Source organism: Ammospiza nelsoni, chromosome 13, assembly GCF_027579445.1.
Source record: "Ammospiza nelsoni isolate bAmmNel1 chromosome 13, bAmmNel1.pri, whole genome shotgun sequence".
In the NCBI taxonomy this organism is placed as follows: domain Eukaryota; kingdom Metazoa; phylum Chordata; class Aves; order Passeriformes; family Passerellidae; genus Ammospiza; species Ammospiza nelsoni.
The window spans coordinates 14,356,430-14,370,563 of record NC_080645.1 but is presented as its reverse complement, the minus strand read 5'-3'; the positions used below and the strand labels follow the sequence as shown (position 1 = coordinate 14,370,563).

General features: G+C 45.6%; 1 protein-coding gene across 4 annotated transcripts in view; it reads right to left on the bottom strand.

The window, feature by feature from the left end:
- WDR59 (WD repeat domain 59) overlaps positions 1-14,134 on the bottom strand; it is a 47,903-nt gene that overhangs the window by 6,800 nt on the left and 26,969 nt on the right. For 3 of the 4 annotated variants that reach the window (XR_009419364.1, XM_059481709.1, XM_059481710.1), the window contains exons 17-20: positions 13,292-13,361; positions 12,869-13,022; positions 3,196-3,329; positions 1,696-1,777 (exon numbers count right to left, since the gene is read on the bottom strand). Coding sequence is in view for 3 of the 4 variants with exons in the window: in XM_059481709.1 (XP_059337692.1) it covers positions 1,696-1,777; positions 3,196-3,329; positions 12,869-13,022; positions 13,292-13,361 (440 nt within the window). In the remaining variant the exon portion in view is untranslated. Of the gene's footprint in view, positions 1-1,695; positions 1,778-3,195; positions 3,330-9,207; positions 9,265-12,868; positions 13,023-13,291; positions 13,362-14,134 lie in introns of all 4 variants that reach the window. The other variant, XM_059481711.1, reaches the window with a different exon arrangement.

Below are 14,134 nucleotides of genomic sequence, written 5' to 3'. Positions count from 1 at the left end.
GGGAACAGTTTCGGTCTCTGTGTCACAAATAATGCAGAGAATAACACAAAACCAAAGCTTTCCCTGTCCTACTCAATTTGTGTTTGGGTTAAATGCAAAAGCAGAACAGTCTATAGTCTATTAGTGCATTTTATAGTCACTATCCTCAAAAGGGTTTAGATTTGATACAGTTCTTGGGTTCAGAGATGTCTGGTGGCAGAAAGTTTACTGGTAAATCATAATTTGCATGAGAAGTACTCTGTCATTAGTGGTATCACTGAGTGCTATTCTCCTAATGGAGCCTGGCACAGACAGAACACTGTTTGCTTTTTCTATTTCAGAAGTTTAACCACTTCACATGAAATTTCTCTTTCATTTATCATCCTCTACTTTGAAAACAGTTCCATCTTGTCAGTCTCTATACCACTGATCTAGGACTATTTTTTTCTGCTGTGCCTTTAAAAATGGGACAGTTAGAATATTATAAGGAAAAGGAAAGCTTCTAGTTTAGCATGAAAAATAAAGCAGGAAAAGAAAAAAAGAGCATGGTGCTAAAAAGACATCAGAAATCAGAGAACTGACAACATAGACAATAAAGAAAAACCACAAGCACCAAGTACAAAGAACAGCCAGGAAAAGTCCCAAAGCTGCTCTCCATGAAACCAGAGAGAGCAACAGAAGAGAAATGGAAACAAGGACTGGGCTGAGTAAGAGAGTGCACAGAAAGCAAACAGGAAGGATGGCACTCCCTACACTGCTACAGAGCACATCAAACCTGCGACTTGCAAGTCAAGCCTGAATGTCTGCTGTGAGATGCACTACAGGCTGGAGTTACATGGGACAGGGAAAACCAAGCAAGAAACAGAGTTATCTCAGAGAAATCTTGCTGAAGTTACTCCACCCAAACTCTGGTCCAATGTGGACAAACCAGACTGCAAGAGAACAGGCAAGGGGGAAGCAGACCTACTTTCTCTCTGCTGGTGTTGCAGAACCCACCAGAAGCAAGACAACAGCCTGAGTCAGCTTCTGCTTAGATCAGGTAAGCCTATGCATGTTGCCTATCCAGCTCTAGAAGAGCCAAATGCTGAGGAGATGTGCACACTGTGGCACTGCCAACTCCCATCTCTTTCAGGTGTTCCCATGTCCTGTCAAATGTTCTGCCTGTTGCAATGGACTAATCACAGGGAAAAGCATGGGTCACAACAGCCATTTTTCTCCTATTTTCAGCTGAAGGCAAATAGCCAGCCTGACTTTGGGGCCCCTGGGCCCAAGCTCTCTTGGGAGAAGATAGCTGCAGTTAGTACCCAGTGCCAGCAGAATGCCAAACAATGGGAACAATTACATAAGTACAAAAAAAAATCAGGGATCAAAATGCTGACAGCAGCTAGGCAACTCTGTGCACAGTTACTCCATTTGATGACTCAAAAGCAGGCTGCATTCCTCACTTTGCCTACAGGAATTCCCTGAAAAATGTGTTTGACTCAGTATGGCAAAGGGCATAAAAGAATCTGTGTGCAGTCCTGGGAAGGAATCTCTTAATGCCCAGAGTCAGAGAGGTGGGGATCAACTTGGTGGCCTTTCCACAGGCCAGGTTCATCACCCAGGGAGTTCCTGACAGAGCTGCTGAATCTCAGTGGCCTTTGGGTGCTGGTGACAGGACAAGCCATTGGAGGGTGGCACAGCATGCTGAGGAAGAGGGGGGATTCCATGGCATACCTGCACGAGATCCCTCCGGCCCACGGCCAGGGCTGAGGCTGCATTCTTCTGGCAAGTTTCCTGGATGTTATTCACATTCAGTCTGGAAGGAAAGGAGGAAACTCAGCTCTGAGTGGCACATTACCTACAAAGGTGGGGAGAAATGGGGGGAAAGGGGAACATGGCTCTGGCAGCAGTGGGCAGCCCAGACCTCCCAATCAATACAAGCCTCTTTGCATGGCCAGCTTCCCATCCCATCCTCTGTTATTCAGGGATCATTGCCATCCTCCTACCACTATTCATTTTTGCTAATACACCACACATTGAGTCCAACTCCACACTACTGGGATTGATTCTAAGCAACACCATTTCCAAGAGGATATCAGACCAAACTTCTGCTGAGGCATCATGAAGTCCAGAATCATTCCTCTCCCTAAAAGCTGGTGCCAGTGGCTACATGGTCCTGCTCCCATTCAATCCATCAGTCTGTTTTGTCTGACTCACAGGGAGACAGGGGCATCCTGGGAAGAACCAGGCCTGCTGGGGAATAACACACCCACTGTGTGAAGCCTTGACAGCCTGGCAAGGTGGGCTGAGGAAGCCTACATGTGCTTTTCTGCCTGTCATCAGAAATCTTCCCAACACTTCAACTGCTTGAGATTTTTACAGTGCATGGAAAAGGGTCAGGCTGTTTACACAAGATGTCCCAAGAAGAAAGGTCCAACAGGTTTTTTTAAAGAATATTCTTTTTAATAACATAGAAAGGGAGAGAAAGGAAGGGTTTTTTTCCTCTCTTTCCTCATAAAGGAAATCCGCTTCTTCCCTGAATGTCCATAGATTGGAAATTCTGCTAAGGACCAGCCAGTATTACCAAAGCTAAGGAAAAAAACCCTCAGGAACAGAGGTTTTGTAACCATGTGATTTAGAAAGTCTGGAAAAAGGAAGCTCTTTTTTTTTTTTGAAGAGCTTGATTTTTTTGTTAAAAAAAAACCAAAACCCCAAAACCAACAAAAACACAAAAATGCCCACAGAACTCCATCCTTTCTAGTAACACAGAACAACCTGCACAACAGACCTGATATGTAAAACCAAGACTCTAAGTGGGAACATATTAAATACTTCTGAAATTAAAAAATCTTTGTGAGCTATTAATAGTTTTACAGGCATTTACTGAGATTTTTAAGCCTGTGATTTAACATGAGATTTGAAAAAGAATTTCTACTGATAATTTCTCTCTTTAGCAGGTGAAAATCAGAACCTGTAAAGTTTGCAGTGATGATGCTGATTCAAACTCTGCTGACCACACCTCATCACAAATTTCTTTCTTCACACTCTTCAGATTTACAGGAGACAGGTGCCCTCTCACAGGCAGGGGGATACAAAAAAAGCAGTGAGATAAGAAAGAGGAAGGATGTAGAGAAACGTTCACAGATCCATGCTGACTGACGTCAGGATTAAAGCACAGCAATGCCAAAGACAGCTACTTTCATTTGGAAAAGGATGAAACCCACGTGTACTCACATGTAGAGCTCTCCCAGCAGCTTGTGGACAGGCAGCAAACAGGAAATATCTTGGATGATAACTTTCCCAGCAGCTTTGATGGGTCGGTTGTTGGCGTCTGTCCCCTCTCGTTTGCTTTTCCACCTCCTTGATTTCTGCAGAACCAATGGCAAGGTGTTACTGGGGAAGAGGACAGGAGGCTGCTTGGGACAGGGAACAAAGCACTAGGGTCAGGAATAATGCAAGCAGCACCCAAACCTGCCTTTCAGAAGGCTCTGTGTTACCCAGGAAAACATCCATGACATGCCCAGGAGAACAAGCATCTCCATCTGTAGGAAGTGAAAAGCAGGTCAAGGCAGCAAGCTCAAGGTCAAACTCACTCAAAAAGTATTTTGTGAGTTTCCCTGTGAAAGCCAATAATAGAACCAATCAGCATTGAGATGCCAATCAAACCTGGGCAAGTTTGGCAGGAGGATCATTCAATTCTCATTCTCTGGGAACCCTTTGCAGATAAACCACTGCTGACTCCAGCCAGCATCAGCACAGAGACATGCAGGAGGCAGCTGCTGCTCGCCCTTTGCCTCAGGGCAAGCCCACAGCTCCAGACTGTCTCTAGGTCTGCCCTCTCAGGGTGAGAACAGCCCTGTTCAGTGCCAGCACAGGGCTCCCACCTCCTGCTTTATCAACAGCTTCAAACAAACAACTCACAGATGATAAAGCAGGGCCCAAGTTTTCCTAGCAAGGATCCCTTGCTCACAGCTACTTACAGCTGGCTCAGGACATAAGAAGGGGGAGAAGAAAGGAGAGGAACCCACAGGAGGGAACAGAAACAAGAAGCCAAGATTCCCAAATACTCCCTGTAACAGATACAGAGGCCACCTTAAAGCCAAGCTGCATAAAGCTACCTTGGCTGTGTGAAACACCAGAGTATCTGTCTGGTATCCTGACCTCTTCCAGCTCCTTGCTCTAGGAGAGTGAGGAGGAGGGATGAGAGGATGTGTGGCAGCACGACAGGCAGAAGGCACTGGAGCTCTACTGAAAGAAGTGCTGGCTGCTAGGCAGGGTTCCAGTGCTTTGCAATGCTGCTCTCCTATGGTGCCTTCCCTCACTGCCACACGGAGCCGACAGATCAACCCAGTCATGCTGACTTAGGGAGCCTCTCCTGGGACACTCATGCTGGGCCTTCCCACACATCCAAGCACAACAGCCCCTCTCTCAAGGGGCCAGCAGGCCCTGTGCTGATGGTTCTGCAAGGCAGACACAGCTTACACAGGCTCACATTGGTGCTCCTAAAGAGCAGACTGGAATAGGGAAAGGCAGGACTTGCATCTTCAAGCAGGATCACCTTTACTTTGGGGGTGAGGCCAGCTCTGGGATGGCTGAGTGCCAAATGGCTTTTGAACATGACCATGCAGTCCTGTGAGAACCTGGACAGGCTTATCAGACACAAAATGTCCTTTATAAACTACTCATGACCTTAAGAAATGCCACTGCCTGCCTGGGCCAAGCTTAGGCCAGTGTGCTGAGGAGGTCTTGCCATGCTGAGCACACAACTAACACATGCCACAAGAAGCAAAAAGGATGAGCTCCTGAAGCTTCTCTGAGCACTGCACAGCTGAGGATCAGAGACTGTAGCTTGACAGCAAGTGAAGAAGGCATTTCAGCCTCAAAGGAGGCAAAGGTGGGTTTTTCCAGGGATGCTGATGTTCCAAAGCATCACCATTCCCCCGATCTTCCACCACCCCTGAGTAAAGAGGAGCAGAGCTTGCATGGTGCCCAACATTCAGAGGGGTGAAACACTGGTAGAAATAGGGCTGTCAGCACCCAGTGCTCTGGAAAAGCTGACTGACTAGTTCTCTGCCACAGCTATTCAAATCCTAATTAATCCAAGAGGAATCTGCCTTCACTATTTATCTGTCCCCTGAAAGTGAAGAGCACTGTGCAGTGCAAGGTGGCTAGAATGGGGTCAGGCAAGAGACCCACCTCTCTTCAGTCCATCAGTTCCTAATCAAGTCACAGTCTGGATCAGCTCTGCCTCTCTTGATGTTGGGCAAGCTAATCCTGTTTTGATAACACCTAGAGGTTTAGCTGCCAATCCCATGCTGAAGGACGTGGGCTGTACTACAAGAAGGTTCCCAAGTAACAGTGGCACTTGAGTACCTCATTCTTTCTCAGGACAGCAAATGTTGTCTCCAGGTGCAGTGAGGAGCTGCTGAGGCTACCAAAATCAATGTATGAGTGACTTGGGAGCCTCAGCACAATGACATGCCAGGAGGAAAGAGCTCAGGCACGGTCCTGGAAGGGCTACCAGGCTTCACAGCAAAAGCTGTTATTTGTGCTGTGTCTGAGCAGGTGTTTGAGCCCAGGCTTGCAGACACAGAACCATGTTCTGCAGGGCTATCAACAAGAGCTTCTAGAGCTTGGTAGGTAATTTGGAGAGCAACTTGCCACCTTCTGGCCATCTGTAAGCCAGCTGCCCCCGGGACTGAGTCGATGGAGAGCTCCCTCTGCCCAGTCTTGGGAACAGATTCAACCTGCTCCTGCCTCCTGCAAGAGCAGACTGAAGAAGCCTCCCAACAGGCATTTCAAGACTACAAACATGGACAACACATATCATTTTCCACAGGCAATTGGGTCTTTTTTTTTGGAGGAGAATGACAACAAATGAAGATGAGAATGAAAAAGAGCTCTCATGAATGGTTTCCACTGCTTGCTTTTAGCATATCACCATACAAATGGAAACACTAAATGTACCAGAACCCCCTGAGAACTTGGACTCAAACCAAAATTGTCCTGTTTTCTTCCTTTTAACTCTGCTTGTTTACTGCCAAAAAAGGAAACCCTAATTCTTTACTGGTGCAGCTCCAGGAATGGAATTAGTCAATGGCCACAGGCCCTGCCTGTACTACACTTCCATGCCCACCACTTCCAGCCCCTAAAGCTGTGACAGAAAAAAAATCATAAAGCTACATGTAGTCACCATGAAAAAAGCCTGGGTTTTTTTGTAATTCCAGTTTACCTCAGCTACAGCAAGTAAGAATTAAAAAAAACCCACAATCAGAAGTATGGGAACCATCAGAGATGGGGTAAAGTTCATCACCATTGACAGCAGAAGTTCCACTTTGAATCCAATAATTGCTGGTGTTAATTACAGGAGCAGCTCTCCACCAGGTGGTATCTGAGTGCATTTAACAGGGATTATCAGAGACAAAGAAAGCTTTAGGTTGGGTTTATCTGGCCAAGGTCCACCTCCCTCCTGTTTCACCTCTTCTCCCAGGAGAAGCTCCCACTATGGTGTAATCAAAAGGTGTCACCAAGGCTCAGGGGGATTAGGGTAGAGCAGAAACACATCCCTTCCTCGGGGCTGGAGCACAGGTCAGGATGGGGAGCAGGGAACATAACAGTTGGAGCTGAAGCAGGAATCAACATGCACCAAGCTAGCTGCTGGCAGCTGAAGGACAAAGGCACAGGTCTTCTGCACTGCCCACGACATTTCTAGCTCTTTCTGAAGCCTAGAATCCATGCCAAGAACTGCATCTACTCAGCTGCTCCTCAGTTTAATGAGAGGAAGACACCAAAGAAAATAACTACAGTGATAAGTAAATTAAGACTCATCAGTTCCTCAGAGCACGAGAAGGAAAGAAACCAGAGCATTTATGGCAATCATGGGTTGGAGGTGACAGCAGGGAACAGCACTGGATAATGACTAAAAAAGCCAGCCTGCACCTGCACTACTATACCTAAGGCTGTAATTTGCTGCAATCTGAGGTGATAACGATGGCAGTAAATGGGTTACATGTAGAAACAGATAGCCCAAGAATAAGCCACCAACTGCTTTGTAGCAACCACCATCATCACTGCACACTCAGCAGCAGGAGTTGCAAAACGCTGCCCGCTTGGAAAGGATGCTGAACACTTGGGTGTGTGTGCCTTTGGATCCTGCTGAGGCAGGCAGGGCTTTAAGCAGGATCCTGAAATGTAAAATGCCTGTTTCACATCAGCATATGCAAAATTTCAGGGTTTGTGGTATAAACTGGCATTAGTAAGGTAAAGGTAAAGGTTGTGAACAGAAAAGAACAGACTCAATGCCAAGAGATTAAGCTGCAATAAGACATGTACAAAATAGTTAAACCTGCTCAAGTCAGGTTCAAGCTGCTTCTCGTATTTATTTATTTTTAAATAAAATGCAAAAATTGTTTCCTCCCTGTAGAATGCTATGCTCCTTTATTCTGAACAACTGCCTACAGATTAACTCCCCCGTGTGGTTCATGCAGCACTGCCTGGATTTTCTCTTCAAAATAATCAACATTTACTATTTCCAGCATCTCCCACAGTATCAGGCACCTGCCATAAAGGTGCTAAAAAAATCCAAGGCCTTTTTGAATCAAGTGCCCCACAGAAGGAATATTTCTTTATAGCGTCCATCAATCAATAGCTGGCACCTGCCCTGAAGCATGGGCACTTCAGAGGAGGAGGCTAGAAAGAAAGAGCAGTTATTGCTTCTTGTAAACTTGCTAAACTCTTGCTTCCCCAAACACCTTGAGCAATGCTGAGCTCTTCTTCCAGAAGGAAGGCATGTTATTTGCACTAATAACCTATGCCTCTTCTTGTGTAAGCCTGTGTCTTCACCTTAGGCACTGCTGCCCCCTTCAGAGAGTCAGTTTAGCCTCTTTCAAAGGTTATCCACAAATACAATCAATCCTTCAAGGCTTGGACTAACCCCTGTATCCCTTTTAAATATGCATTATTGAAAATTATAACTTAATCACATCACTACTTGCTCTTCCTTCCAGGACAGTAGTAAGGGAATTAAACCATAGCCTTTGTGCTCTGCAATTTACCACACAAGCTGGCAAGTTCATTGCTTGATTTTCTTTCTTTCAGTCTGCTCCTGATTCAAGACAGAACTTCATTTCTTGCCTCTGCTGCTCACAAGGCTCTTTGTAAAATGCCTTGATAGAGTCAAGTAAATTACTTCTGGTTTCTTTCACCTATTATTTGCTAGTACAGTCTTAGAATTCTTGCAATTAGGAAAACATGATCCTATTATACCAAGTTAAATCAGGTGTTACAGGATTCTATTTTATTCCCTGCTGTCTTATGAAGAGATAGCATGAAGGACAGCAGCTGTAAAAAAACAGTTGTTGGTGCAGACATTAAGACAAACAGACTTAAAGAGATCATCTTTAAATTGAAATGGAATTTTCTGAGCTTCATCTATGCTTGGAAGATGAGTGATGAAATAGTAATTGCCCACATGTACAGCACAGCTTGAGCAATCCTGATATCATCAAGAAGATGCTATCATGAATGATGTTGGAGCCTGAGGGACACGTGGACCTGACAATCGGAAAACAAAAGTCAAAGCAGACTTGGCAGGGCAGGTGCCAGGAGGAGGCAGTACCTGCCAGGGTGGCTGAAGTGCAACCACTCTGAATGAATGCAGCGGTGCAACTCCAAGGGCTGGGAGAAGATCACAAGTTAAGAAGAAATTGCATTTTTTGATCCAGGAAATAAGACTGTGTGATGGATTGCACTGAGAAGTGGCAGTTCATGCTAATGAGATGACAGACTGTTGTCAGAAACTCAACCAGTTTGTTTCTTCCACAGCCCTTAAGTGATCTTCCCTCCCTCTCCAGCAAGGCTTTATCTTTTCAGAAATTAGGTGCTCTAATGTCAGTCTCATCAGTTGGTTGATGATACATAATAATCACTCAGCTCCTCTACAGTGCACTCTGTATCTTAGAGGTTGATCTTTTCTTACACTTCAAATTACCCCTTGGCATCCTTTCCTGACCACAAGGCCAGGTGAAACAGGCATCCTGTGGGTCAGTAACAGCACCTTGCCAACGACTGTCTGCTCCTGCCCACTTACAGGTTCATCTGCTCTTGTGAAGCCCTAGCCCTGCGTGGAGCGTGAGTCCCCCAGCTCTGTGCAGGTTACTCAAAGGCAGGCAGGTGGCATTTTATTCTTGGGCCCTTGGGCAGAAGACAGGGTCATATCAAGGACAGAATTAGCACAGCACACAGTACCGGGAAGTCGTTAATTGCTTGTATGGACCAACGGCGCCGGGCAGAGCGAGGAGACATCTGTACGCGAAAACATTATACCCAGGAGGAGGCAAGAGAGACACCAAGAGAGTTAAAGACAAAGGTAAATAAACTGAAATGAAACGTGCCCTGAACCAGCAGAGTAAAAGATACTGTTCTCAATGGCTCTGGTACACAGTGAACATTGCAAACCACTTTCACCTCACACATTTGTACAGAGCATTACTGATGGCTCTGGCAGAGCAAGGGCTGCTGTGTCTGTGCCCAACACCAGCCTCTATGGAAGACTCTGGGAAACACAAATCTGAATAAAGTCTTCCACATGGAGCTGTATTACTGCAAGAAGCACTGAACTGCTTCATGTGACCTTGTTCATATCATGAATTGAGCGGAAGACAACACCCTAGTGCCCCACATGCCTAAACTCCAAAGTTTTACTCCTCTTGCCTGAAGAGGAAGGCAGCTAAGTGTAAATTGCATCATTTTTAGCACAGCTGTCCAGTGCCATGGCACAGATATCTGCAGGAAGCTAAACAGACACCCCTGCTCACTCAGATTCCCTTTAACATCCAGCATCCTCCAGAACTTCATTCATTGGAACCTGCTGTAACTGTTCACTTTCATTTTAAACAATAAAAACCATATGTCAGGATATTAGAAGGGATGTAGAGACACTGCTACTTGGCAGGGCCATGTGGGTATTGTCATAATGGGCTGAGAAACTCATTCAGATTGAGTGAGCAATCAAATTCACTGACTGACTATGCCAAATAGCTCCAAAGGAGGCTTTCATTAGGAACTTGAAGATATTGCAATAGGTACTCACACAGTATTACAGCAACAGCAAATGGAATCTTTCAAAGCACATTATTGTACACTCACTTGAAAAAAAGTTGTGTGTACAGATCTCTAGGAGTCAACACAATAAAAGAGGATATTTAGGTCAGGTACAATGTATTTTGCATTTGTTTTCAGTTGATGATAGACAGTCAGGACCATCAACCATGTCTTGAGCCTCTACATCCCCTTGCATCTCACTGCTGGGAGAGCCCTACAGCCAGGCAGCCAAGGCTGGCTGCAGGGCCCCCTGGAAAAAGAGAGGAGAAGGCTGCAGCCATGTGCTACAGGTTCCTCCAGCAGGCCTCACAGAGAAGGAGAAAAGGGTTAGTTGAAGGAAATTCAGTACAGTGGAAAAGCAGCAAAACTAAGTTCAGTCCCCCCACCAGCTCCCTGATGGGAAGCATAAGGACACCCCTGTCACCACACCCAGGTACAGCAAGGCTAAGCAGCCCCCAGGTCACCACGGGCAGGACCCTCTAACTGCAGGGGGAAAAAACTCCATGGCACCTTCTTTAAGAGACACTCAGCTTCAAAACACTGACAGCAATGCCATGATACAGAGAAAGCTCCTCCTTTCTGCTGACTACTGCTCTTCAGTGGGGGTTTTTTTTGAGAAGTGAAAAAGAGGGAGGAAGAAATGAGGAGTGTGCATGTGTGAATAAGAAGTGAGAAAGATATGTGTATATATATATATATATATATAGATGTGTGTGAGTGCATGCACATATATATACACATATTTAAATGAGCACAGAAAGGCTCAGAGCTAGATTTAGCATCATTTTGGCTTACTAAGGAGCTCTCTGCTGGAAATCAGCAGCTCCCCAGCCTTTATGGGAACATGACATCTTTTCCTGTCTAGCAATGGGCAAATTCCATTTGTTTGCTAATGGTAGTGGATGCCAGTGGTTGCTACACTGGATTTAAATACTTGGTTATGGCTGATAAATTCAGTTTTGGTGATGAGGTTGTCTGATATCACAGTTTGATGCACAAAATTTCAGCTTTTATTTAATATGAATATAAAATCCAAGCTTCAGAGCTAGGAGTTAACTAAACTCAGAGTCTGGGCTTTTTAAAACTGTCCCAATGAAATAACAAAAATATGTAGCATTGATCTAACAGAGGCCATGACATCAACTCCTGAAGAATCAGAAAACCTTTCCTGAAGGGAGATACAGGATTTTTGGGGATTTTTTTAATACTATTTCATCTGCAAGAACATTTAAACCAGCTCCCTGCTAGGGTTCTTACATTTATTCCAGCATGCCAGAAGATAGCTCGGCAGGGGAAGGGGAACACAGGAATTTCCCTTGGCTTTCAGCAGATATGGCTGCACACATGCTTTGTTCTCTTCATTTCTTTTACCCTGTGACAAAAATCTTGTTGCCATCAATACAAGGGCTGGGGAGACAGGTCACATGAAATTGTACCAAGCTGGATCCACATGTTATTTTTAGCCTTGTCTGTCATCTTAGAGAGGCTGTGTATGGGGACAAGCCTGCTGCAGAGGACAGAGGTAGCTCTTTAAATAAACTCTCCTACAAAGACCAGGACAGGCTATAATTCTCTTCTGTAATTCCAGGCAGCACCATTTTCTCTTTTAATAAAAAAAATGAAAAGCTTGTGTGGGAAAAAAGAACAGGATGGGGACTCAGAGTCTTCTGTGGTCTGTATGGAAGCAGAACTTGCACTGGGGACAGGGGCTCTCCCCACAGCTGGGAGCTGTAATGACATCATGTAAGCAGGACACAGTCCCAGAGACAGGATGGGCTGACACACCCAGCACCACCAGAAAAACAAGACTTGTCTGGGTGCCCAGGAAGGATGGGTGTTCAAGGCTTTGACTTCCTCTGCTCCTGGAACACGAGTTCCCAAACCCTTCTGCCAGCAGAGTGCAGACAACTTTTGGCTTTCCTTGGGTTACCTGGAAGCTCTTCACTGCTGCAACAGATCCATGTCCTCTGCAGGGACAGTGAATAAACTACTCAATGCCCCAAATTCTGAGGCTCCCAGTGGAAGCTTACTGCATTTTTGCAAGCCACTTCACCCCCTACTGAAGCACAATTAGTTTCTAACAATCTGCTTGGCCTACTGCTCCCACAGCATCTGGTCCAAGCACACCAGGCCCTCACAGCTGCTTTACAACTACCCTGCAGCCACCCTACAATTACCACAGGTCCTTCTCACCCACCATGTCCCAGAAGGAAACAATCCCACTCTTCTCCAAAGCCTTGTAAAGAGGAACAACAGCAAAACCTTCACCTAAACTAGAATTATGTGAATTGGAATGTCTTCAGAGAATCATGTAGAAATTATTTTTGTTTAGATAAAAAAAAAAGGGCACATATCCCTGAAAGAGACACCTGAAATAGAAATAACCAACCACATCCCATAGACTAGGAGAGGTTGGCAGAGAGCTGCAGAGAGTCACAACCCTTTGCAGTTTTATGTATCAGGGACTACCCAGAACAACAAGAGCTGCCTATCTGTACCTATCCGAAGACTACAACTTTTTACATGGTGAGATTTTAACCCTACATAATGCAAAGGGAGACAGTGTAATGCACAGAAGGGAACTGTGCTGGTCAGCACAGAGAAACATCAAAATAAGCAGGTTAAATGCTAGAGAGGATTGGTAAAGAAGTTACTAATAGGAGATAAATCCATTTGACAGAGCTGCCTGTAAAAAGATGTCTTTTTGAGAGAAATATAAAGCTTCTGTTACTAGCAATGCTAAATGAAAGGAAAACAGATCATGAAGGCTGAAGTGCTGGCAGCAGTGTTCTGGTGTGGTACTTACCCTTTCTTTGTAGTAGAAGGAGCTGATGGAGACCTGCTCCTTCTCACTGCGCGTTGGGCTCCCACTGTACAAGCGCAGGTTGCCCGGAGTCTCCGTGCGGATCTTCATCGGAGTGATGAGGCCACTGTGGTAGGCTGATAAAGCTGACAGAGACCTGGAAGAAAGGGAACACACTTCCAGGGCCTTTTCCCACCAAAACACCCTGCAGCTCACACTGACATCTCCACCAACCCAAGCTGCCAGCAATGGTGCCACTGTCTGGGAAGAAGTCTCTGCTGAGGCCCTGTGGTGTAAGGGCCCAGGTGCTCTGCGCTGAGGGCACAGCTAATACTGGAGGGGACAAGCTCCAATGCAGAACCTGGTATTTTCCTGCTTTCCTGCCCCTGACAGCAGCACAGCTCAAAGGGCACACAGGGGACTCACCTGGGTGTGGGCTCCATCGGGGACACGGCGCGGTGCATGGTCATGGGTCTCGTGAAATACACCAGGTACCCTGAAGGGACAGGACATGGCATCAAGATCGTGCAGCAAGGAGGAGATCACTCAGGGGTGGTTCAAACTAAATGACCAAATTTCCCTGTGTATCAGAGGCAGGGGGCTTGGTTCTTATCCACTGCCCTTACTAATTATAAACTAAAAGCAGACATTCTCTCAACCCAAATCAACTCCCTGCAAACCCACTACAAAGCATGGGGGTTTTGAGATGTTTCTCTCAAAAGCACAACTTCAAGTGGCTTATAGCTGTTAGAGAAAAGACAGGGAAAGAAAATGAGCAAATGTATGCTCATGTTTAACTCTCCACCAGAACTTGCCAAGCACTGTTACTCCAGAGGTAAGTGAGGTGATGTTTGGCAATGCAGAGAAACCACTGCAGCTTGTACAACTCTCTTCTTCAACAGGAGAGCCCCAGACATCTGAAACCAACTGCAAAACATTCTCTCACAAGCCTTATCCCATTTGTTAGCCTCTCAAGTGTCTTCAGCCACCTACTCTTGCAAGCATTTCAGGATGCAGCAGGCTTTATTGGGCCTATTCAATCAATATTATTCTGTTTTACTTGGGAATTCAGGGAGGCCTGTATGAAAAGCAGCTTTCAAAATGTGCTTACACTGGGATGCAGTCAGGTTCAGAGAAGGCATGTGTGCATCTGAAACAGCTCAGTGAAACTTAACAGTTCTTACTCAGATCTTAACCTGGTTTTTAATGAACTTTACCCTCTATGTGCTCTCCTGGAAACCTGGATGTTATTGTACCCCATCTTTCCTT